Source organism: Alligator sinensis, unplaced genomic scaffold, assembly GCF_000455745.1.
Source record: "Alligator sinensis unplaced genomic scaffold, ASM45574v1 scaffold1073_1, whole genome shotgun sequence".
NCBI lineage: Eukaryota > Metazoa > Chordata > Crocodylia > Alligatoridae > Alligator > Alligator sinensis.
The window spans coordinates 216,241-226,265 of record NW_005842539.1 but is presented as its reverse complement, the minus strand read 5'-3'; the positions used below and the strand labels follow the sequence as shown (position 1 = coordinate 226,265).

Genomic DNA, 10,025 nt, shown 5'->3' with positions numbered 1-10,025 from the left:
GACAGGCTCAGCAAGTGGGCGGGCGAGAATCTGATGGTGTTCAACGCCGATAAATGCAAGGTTCTCCACCTTGGGGGGAAAAAAACCCACCGCATCCTTATAGGCTCAGCAGTGCTATGTTGGCTAGCACTATGGAAGAAAGAGACTTGGGGGTCATCATTGACCACGAGATGAACATGAGCCTGCAATGCGATGCGGCGGCTAGTAAAGCGACCAAAACGCTGGCTTTCATCCATAGATGCTTCTCAAGCAAATCCCGGGACGTCATTCTCCCCCTGTACTCGGCCTTAGTGAGGCCGGAGCTGGAGTACTGTGTCCAGTTTTGGGCTCCACAATTCAAAAAGGATGTGGAGAAGCTTGAGAGAGTCCAGAGAAGAGCCACGTGCATGATCAGAGGTCAGGGAAGCAGACCCTACGATGACAGGCTGAGAGCCCTGGGGCTCTTTAGCCTGAAAAAGCGCAGGCTCAGGGGTGATCTGATGGCCACCTACAAGTTTATCAGGGGTGACCACCAGCATCTGGGGGAACGTTTGTTCACCAGAGCACCCCAAGGGATGACGAGGTCGAATGGTCGCAAACTACTTCAAGATCGTTTCAGGCTGGACATAAGGAAGAATTTCTTTACTGTCCGAGCCACCAAGGTCTGGAACAGCCTGCCACCGGAGGTGGTTCAAGCACCTTCATTGAACACCTTCAAGATGAAACTGGATGCTTATCTTGCTGGGATCCTATGACCCCAGCTGACTTCCTGCCCTTTGGGCGGGGGGCTGGACTCGATGATCTTCCGAGGTCCCTTCCAGCCCTGATGTCTATGAAATCTATGAAATCTATGACCCCTTAGACATAGTTTGTGGACCCCCAGGGGTCCACAGACCATAGGTTGAACTAGAAAATTCAGTCTACCAAGGAAGAAAAGTGTGGCCATCCTAAGATCAAGTACTCATTTCTCTCTAAATTGCTACAGCCTCCCAATTTGAAATAATTTGTTATGTACAGTCTCCCTGATTTCTTAAAACCCCAGTCCCTTGGGCACAGTGCTCACTGCACACCACGTACAGGTATAAGGCATGAGGAAAAGGGATGGAGAATAATGTACAGCCCTGCAGCTATGACTTTGTAATCAATAGAATTCTTGACAGGAATATAAATCTAACTTTCACACTGAACAGCTACTGTTTGAAATTTTCATAGAAATCCTTATTTTAGTAATCACAGTGTTATAGGCTTGCTGCTGAGACTGCACAATGGTCTGCCCAACAAGTGGCAAAAACAATTTATATCCAAAGCTAGGGACAGCAGTGTTCACACTGTGTACAGTTCAGAGTCCACATAACAGTCATGCAGAACATAATAAAGTAATAAATATAATTTACAGCTCTCTAGATCATTTATAACAATCTTTAACTTCTAGTTAATAATTCTGTACATATTTGAGTAGATGTTGTGTGTCATTGAACGCACGTTGGGGGGAAGGGGTTAAGTTTATTTTAGTTTCATCTTCAAGGAAATATGCGGTAATATTTTTGCAACAAAAACTTGAGTAAGTTTAACATTCTATATAAGATATATATAGTCCAGGCCTTCAACACTATATGACCATAAAGATCTCTTCCAGACCTATCTCCTACGGTTCCTACATTCGAAGAGTGACAATACAGCTGTTATTTTTTGAGTGAAACTTCTGTAGGTTAATCAAATAACTAGCTAGAGTTCTGTGAACATATATTGTATTTTTTCTGTGTATACTGGGCAAGTAAGGGCTAGCGAATATGCCTCTGAGAAGCATGAGTTTGTTTAAGCAACACTCACCTCTGAACTTTTAAAGTGGTGCACAGGGATTTAGCTGTGCATTTTCCATAATATAGTTTCAATGGATAACCTCTGTGCAGCACTTTGCACAATTTTGAGGTCAGCCTTTTACATCAGTTAACTACTTTCCAAAAGCCAAAGCAGAGCACTGTATTAGGTCTGCTCTACACATGCAGGTGGATCCAAAACATGATCCATACAATCATGCTTCCTCCCATGCCACATGTGCATGGCAGGAGGTGTGATTTCAGGATCATGTATTAGATACCATTGTGCCTTTTTGCCAGTACAGAGGGAGCCTGGGATTGTGATCCTGGACTCTCCTTGCACTGGCTCCCACAGCTGCAAGACCTGCAGCTGATGGAGCTCACAGCAGGGGCAGCATTCCCCACAGTGGCCCCATGGGCTGTGGGGCTCACAGCAGCAGCAGTGCCAGGAATGCTGCCCCTGCTGTGAGCTTGTCAGCTGCATGGCACGCAGCGGGCATTGTGAGGAGAACGCTGTCACCCCTACAAGCTTAATGAGGTGCAGTGCTCGCAGCAGCGGCACTGTTTTCCCACTGTGAGCCCCGAAGCTGACAGAGCTTGCAACAGCAACAGTGTTCCTGGTGCTGCCCCTCTTGTGAGTCCCACATCTGATGAGGCTCCCAGGGGGGCAGTGTTCCTCCCATGGCAAGCCCTGAAGCTGATGAGCCTCATGGCAGAAGCAGTGCTGGAAACACTGCTGTAAGCCTTGCCAGCTGCGGACCTGGCAGTGGGTGGTGCACTCCTCTGGCTGGGAGCCCCCGAGTTGATGGGACTCCCAGCCACAGGGGAGCACCTGGCCACACAGTCAATTAATGGCATGATTAGAAATAGCTACAAAGTTAGTATACATTTTTTTGTGGAGTAACTTTGCAGCTTACTGCTTTTTTATTACACCAGTAACTGGCTGAACATTTGGGTGCATGTGAGCTGAGTCACAACTTAAGGCATGATTAACTGGCTAATGCCTTAAGTGTAATGTGTAGAATGAGCATTAGTCTCGGAGGAGGTCGACTTGTAATATGATGTCCTTCCTATGTACAAATTAATGGTTCATATGTGATCTAAAAATGGAAGAGGCAGAAATGAAAGGCTAGCCATGCATAAAATATTGTTCTTTGAGAGCTGCCTCTGTGCATTGACTTTTGTGGAATGGAACGGGCACCTCTGGCAATCAGTCTAAAGAACCCTCCCCAGAGCTGGACCCATTTGAGGGACGAGGGTGAAGCTTTGAATATTCAGTAACTCAAGTTACATAAAGGAGGGCATGCTCACAATCCCAACGCTTCCTTGCCCTGAACATCAGTCCTGAATATACAGAATTTCTGAGGCAGAGCAAGGAAGCAGAAAGTGCACAAAAACAACTCTTGAACAACAGGAGTGGTAAGTTCACTTTCTATTTTGAGAGCCTTGATGTACTTCCACTTGCAGGAAACTAATGAAAAGCATTACTTGGGCGCAAGGTGCAACAAGAGTTCTCAGCGAAACACGGTCACACTGCTCTCCCTCACTGAGCATCAGAGGTCATGCCAAATCCAAAAAGGAATGCATGGAGTTATATAATAAATTCCAATGATCTGTCGTGCTAGAGGTACTTAAGTGCCAAAAATATAGAAGTAGTCTTCAGCCCTGAGGGAGCTAGTACCCTCTGGTAGCTAGATAACAGATAGATGATAGAAAAAAAACACAATACAAGTTCTAATCCATGTCCATAGAATTAATACACGTTGTTATGAGTTGCAAAAAACCCTTGTTGAAGCTTGGGGATAAGACCTGCCTTTTCTTCAGGATAAACATAAATGATAAATTCAGCTCCTTTACTGAATACATAGCTTAAGCAACTGGACCTTGTTCCAAAGCAAAATGATAGGTAAGACTGGAAGAGGAATGGATCCATGTAGCCTAGTATGAACTGATAACAAACTGAAGGCAGAGGATTGATTGGCTTGAAGAAGCATGCCTGTGTGTGTAACAAAAGAGGAGAAAAATGCCACCAGGACAGGCACAGAGAAGGAGAAGAAAAGAGAAGAACAAATACTGGGAGCAAGGCCCTGAGAAGAAAGCTTAGCAAAAGGCTGATGGACACACAGAACTTTGAGCAAAAACTATCCCCTCTTGCTGAATTCCTACATGTTCATGGAAACAAGATTTTGCCCATCTTTATAAACAGTTTTACATAAAGGAAATGCATGGCTATATAATCCATTTCTCCCCATAACCAAATCAATGCACGAGACCAAAAACTGACCATCTTCTTGGGTTAAAAAAAAAGGGACATACAACATCCCACCTAATCAGAACCTTGAGGCTCTTACCTTTTTGCTATAATGGACTCTGGTCTGTTGCTCTTTATTTCCTGTCTTTCAGCCTGAACTTCTGCAGATATGCCAGAGAAACAAAACCAGGAGCCCTGCTGAAGTGGTATTAGCTACAGTACCAACTTGAACGTGAGCAGGAATATGCGCGTAACTTTCTGACACTAGCTTCTTTCCTGCTAGTCTCTATTAATAAAAAAACCCTCAAATATTGGACTGAAAACACTGAATAAGGAGTGTTAGTATCTTATCAACAGTAACTGGTGAATCATGACACATATCCCGAGAGTTAAAGAATATGCTTTGCAGAAGAATGCATCTTATCAGCAGGTTGATCAGGGGTGTAGAAAGACTTGTTTTCACATCTGCTCCCTTCTCCAGATTGGGGTGGGAAATTATTTTGATTGGAGGGTCTCTTAACAAGTTCTGGTGAGCTGTTGAGGGCCGCAAGGGTAGCCCTGCCCCTTGACAGGTGCCCCACCCTCTGGTCACCAGCCTTAGTCCCTGACTTTTGCCCCCGGAAGTACTTCTTTTGGGAAGGTGGTTTGACATCTTGGAACTGGAAAACAAATTATATACTAAAAATCAAACATCTACAATATCATATTTTAATGTTATGTCAAAAATATTTTTGCCCAGATTTATGTGCATTTGTGTCATATATAGAGGTGATTGCATAATAGCTCAAAATGAAGTCTTACTCTCATATATTGCACGGGAGGAAGTGGCGGGTAAGGGGTTTGTGGGGGTGTAGGTATATGTGTGTGGATGTGTGTGTATGTAGGGTGTGGAGGAGGGTGTGAGTGTGTGTGGGGTTTGTAGGGGTGTGTGAGGGTTATGGGTAGCTGTGGGGGGTGTGGGTGGATGGGTATGAGGTCTGTGGTTGTGGGTGTGTGAGGGGTAGGAGAGGGTGGGGCTGTGGATGTCGGTGGGGTTTGCAAGGGGGTGTGGGTGTGAGTGGGTATGGGGTCCCCCCTACAAACATACTCCCCACCATTGCACACAGTCCCTGAAGCCAGTGGCAGCACTGAGCAAAGCCCCTTGGCAGTGCACTGTCCCAGCAAGCCCCAGGACTGCATAAGGCCGGGCTACCATGGGGCTTGGGCTCTCCACGTGCGCAAGCCCCATGCTGCCAGGGGGAGCCCTGTGCGATGAAGTGAGTGGTACAGGTTATGGGGTTTGGCCAGGGTGGCAGGGAGAGGGGTGGAGCTGGCACAGCTCCATAGCACAGACCTCCCTGCCATTCCCCATGACCTGTGCGTAGCAGTGAGCAGGGTGGGCCACCAGCTCCATCGCATGAGGATCCTGCCCAGAGGCACATGGCTTGGGTGGAGAACCTGGGAACTGCATATAAGCCCTGCACAGTGCACCACACCCCTGCTGGCCTGGGCTCCGCGCTCCCGCCACTCTGCCCTGGTCCCTGCTAGCCCTGACCCTGGGGCACCAGCACGGGCCCTGCACTCCCACCCAGCTGCCACTTCACTCCCACCCAAAGCTGCCAACATTCCTCCCTGCCCACCCACCCTTCCAACACTGCTGCCACCACCACTCCCACCCCTCGCTGTTGCCGCCACCGCTTCCCCTGCCCCTGCTGCTGACAACCTTCTCCTGCCACTTGCCTACATTCCCACCATCCTGCCACAATCCTGGTTGGACCTTACGTACTCTTAATTCTAATAAACAGTCTTTAAATAACACAAAAAACTGAATGTTTCTGGCTCTCAAAGGAGCTACATTTTCATTAAAATCACTTGGACTTTTAATGTAAGACTCCCTCTTTATCTACAGCCACATTAATAAACTCTATCATCACAAAGCAAAGATATCTGAGCAGTCTTAGAAGATCATTTTGTGGTGTAAAACTTCAGTAATACTGTTTACTGTAAGATATTAAAAGAAAGATTTCTAGTGCAATAAACTGATTGCAATTCCATCAAGGTTTATTTTCACTTCTGAGCTGTAGGCCACTCAGTCTAAATTACAAAAGTTTGGTGGAAGCTGACAAAGTAAATTCAACGAGCAAGGAGAAGACTCTGTTAATTGGCTAAATATAAACATCAGCTTGAGCTAATACAGAGGTCAGCAACACACAGCCTGTGGGCTGGATCTGGGGCTTCAGCAGCATTTGGTGGCAGGCTGCACTGGCACAGCTGCTCTCCCTGTATTGCTACAGGAAGAGGCGGATGCCTTGGGAGCTCTCCAGGTGCCACCATGAGAGAAGCAGAGGTGGCAGTGGCTGGATCCTAGCACCCTTCCACATGCCTATACACCTGTGATCCAAGCTGAGTCAGTCTGGTCCACAACCTGAAATGGTTGCCAGCCACTGGTCTAATACATTTCTCCACAGTGTGTTCACAGTATAATCTTGACAGCACACTATCTCATAAACTTTAAGGATTTACTAGACCGCCATAAGGAATGCTATCTAACAGCAGCAAAGGGGGGTTAGAATAGCAATATCTATATATAATAGCAATTGGAATCCCTCAAATACCTAAAATATATAGATTAGGTAACTGAAAAAAAAATAAAATAATGGGTTGACATCCAATGTTGCTCTGGTGAAATATGGAAATAAAGGGAAAGACTGTAGTATAACTCATGTTCCCACAGGGCCACACAATACCTCTTTTAAAACATCACTTTGTGACACATACAACACTCAGTTCCTAGAACTGATGTTATAATAAGGCATTAAGAATACAGTAATAAATACAAATATGACATGATCATTTTTCTTCCATTATGCCCTCAAATAGAGGAAGACTACCACAACTCCAGAACTTAAAAAACAAAATAAAGCCATCAGGAAAAGGTTTCTGTTTGCCCTTCAGCATTTCTGATTTCTCTAAAACTACTGCAAATTACCACTGGGACAAACTGCTACTCTCCTGAAAATTAGAAGTAGGTAGAGAAGGAATCTGGAATAAAGCTGTCCTGGTAAGAAGTACAGCATCATTTATTTTTAATAGTCCTTTCAAAAAAAGTTCTGTAACTTTTAATATTTAAAAACTCTGAACCACAAAATGGAGAACAACTAGGTATGGCTATCTCCTTTCAGAAGAAAGGGAAATCTGAGCCACGCAGGAGAAAAAATACTTAACATAATTTCTATCTTTTTCCAGTCTGCTTTGGATTTATAGCTCTACTCCTTTAAATGTTTTTAAGTCTCAGTCAACAATGAGCTATCCAGCTGATTTCCAGTACAGAAACAAGAAATACTAATTGCACTTTCCATGGCTACAACCCTATATATTCCTTCTGTTCAATATTTAATTATGTGGAGAAATGTCTGAAGAATTGTCCACCTTAAAATGTTTCTGAAACTCTAAAAATCTAATTACTGTAGTTTCTGACCTAAAGGTATGTGACAAATGTACCTAATATAACTCCCAGCTTCACAGAGATTTTGAACTTGGAATCCAATTGCACATAAAAAAGAACAATACTAAAGATAATTCTCCAGCCATCTCCTTTTATAGGATATTAAAAAAGAAAACTGTAGTGGCTGGAAAACATAATTAATATTTATTATGCTATTTATCAAAAAGAAAGAAAATAATTATGTCTTTTTCTAAGAAATATGAGAGAGACATTGAATGACCGGATTTAGCAGTGAAACCTCTGGAGGTTACTCCACAGCAAAGAAAGAAATAGAAAAAAAACCAGAAAATAATTACCTGCTATGCATAAATTAAAATACTGCAAAGTTATACTTATTTGTACTCACAGTTGACACTGGTCTCCTTTGATCCCTTTTGTTGTGCAGAAACATTTTCCTGTTTGCATGTGGCAAACATTGGCGTGTCCACTGCATGTGCAAGCTATAAAACCAAAAGGGGAAAGAGGAGATTTAACAGTCTATATTATATTTATAATGAAATGTACATTTATGGATATTAATATTGTATCCTAAATGCATTACAAAGAAGGTGCGGTCAAGGTATTAGAAATTAGCATTATGAGGCCCTTTTACATGTATATCACTAATACAGTCATTTAATTTATATTCTCCAGTGTTAGGAACGCCAGTCTGAACGCGTCTTTAGGGAGATTTCATCGAAAGATTACTGACACCATAAATAACAACGATTTCCGTCATTACGGTCTGTCATTTCAATGTGACTTGTATACACAATGGCAAATATATTAGTAATTATTAACAATAAGAGACCTTTCCTATGCAAAGTGAAATCCTGACCTATAACAAAATGGCAAAATCCTGTTGATTTCAGTGGAAACACAGTCTTGCCTGCTATGTGTAACCAAATGAGGCTCTCCCGAAGGTACCTGATAAAATATACAACATACTTGGAATTCCTGTTATACTGGATGAAAATATAACAAATATAAAGATTTTAAATCCCACTTGAACAGCAGCTAATTTAATACTGCATTTGTGGTTCAAGGCAAGAGCACTCTAGAAACAAAAATAAAGCAAGTACTTTTGCTTTTTAAATACCCCTGAAACCTCAGTGAGAGAGCAAAGAGAATCTAGGAAGTTCATTTAAATGTATGATAAGTCAATTTAAGGTCCCAACAGGTTGTCAAAGAGTACAGCTCTGTGTAGGCTGATTCCCATCTACCCACCCTTGATAACTTGTGATGATAGATGTTGCATGATCTGCATATAATGGAGTTGCCTCTGGGTATCCCTGTGCAGTGTATTGAAAGAATAAGATCTGTACAGTTACATAAGCAGGACATCGGGTCAGGTTAGACTTAACAGTATTATAAATGTTACCAGAGTATCAAACTGCTCCTGAACATGAACAACTTCTTTTTCAATAATTCCAAACCTACCTAGGGATTGGATCCTGCTTTCATTGAAATTTTAATTAGAACTGAAGTTTTAATTAGAACTGCAGTAAAAGATGTTATGTATGGTCTTCTGGATGGCCATCAATATAAAACTAAATGGTGACCTGCATGTAATAAAACTTTATTTGCCACTTTACAATCCCATTATTAAAGGACTGTTTTTCTTTTTGGCAGAGGGACTAAGTTTTAATGCTCTGATTTCGTTAAAATACAAAGCCCATTCCTGTGACAGTGTCCTAGAATACACACCCCAAAACCATATGGCTTCCCACTCATACTGGCGTACAAAGAAACAATAGTTATTTAGCAAGGCTGAATCCAAAACTATGGAGTATAAGGCACGCATGACAAAATATACAATTCAGAAAACAGAGACATCCATGTATTTGGGATACAGCGTATCTAACATTTCAGAGAGATCTTTGTCAATGTTTTCTTCACTTATTAATAGTTAACAGACCAGAAGCGGGCAAAACACTGCCTGCAAGCGAGATCCAGCCTGCCAGGCAATTTCATCTGGCACACGGGCACCCACCAATTAATTGTACCCCGTCCAGCCTGCACGCCTCGCTCCCACCCTCCTGCACAGAAGGGCCTGGCCCAGGCATCATGCAGCTTCTGGGTGGGACTGTTGCCGCCACTGCTGCAGCCACTGGGGCCCAGCTCAGCTTCCTGGGTGTCCAGCAGCTCCTCTTCATCTGCCTGCTGCAGCACTCGCTCAGGGCAGCAGGTAGGGAAGCACAAGGGAAGGGAGAAGGAAGTTGGGCAAACAGTCAGCAAAACTGAGTGGCAACCGTCGATCCTCCTGGATCATGCTGTGTGCATGAGGACCACACCTTCGATTCATATGCCTGGGCAGGAATTTCTTGGAGGACTGGAGGCTACCCAGACCTTCCATCCTCCCTTTAGGCCACTGAGATAGAATCCAAAGACCAGCCCGAGTCCAGATGTTGGGTGCTTCCATGGCTGTAGTTGTATAAGTGTCCGGGAAGTGAACCTAGGTCTCCTGTATGGTAGACAAAGATTCTACCACTGAACCACAGGAGACACCTTTCAG

The 10,025-nt window shown here is 43.7% G+C and overlaps 1 protein-coding gene across 1 annotated transcript in view; it reads right to left on the bottom strand.

Moving 5' to 3' along the window:
- The window catches only part of ATRNL1 (attractin like 1), a gene marked incomplete at its 5' end in the record, with an annotated part of 851,278 nt that overhangs the window by 627,084 nt on the left and 214,169 nt on the right, over positions 1–10,025 (bottom strand). The window contains one exon of the mRNA XM_006031896.2: positions 7,878–7,971. Within this exon, the coding sequence (XP_006031958.2) occupies positions 7,878–7,971 (94 nt within the window). The remainder of the gene's footprint in view (positions 1–7,877; positions 7,972–10,025) is intronic.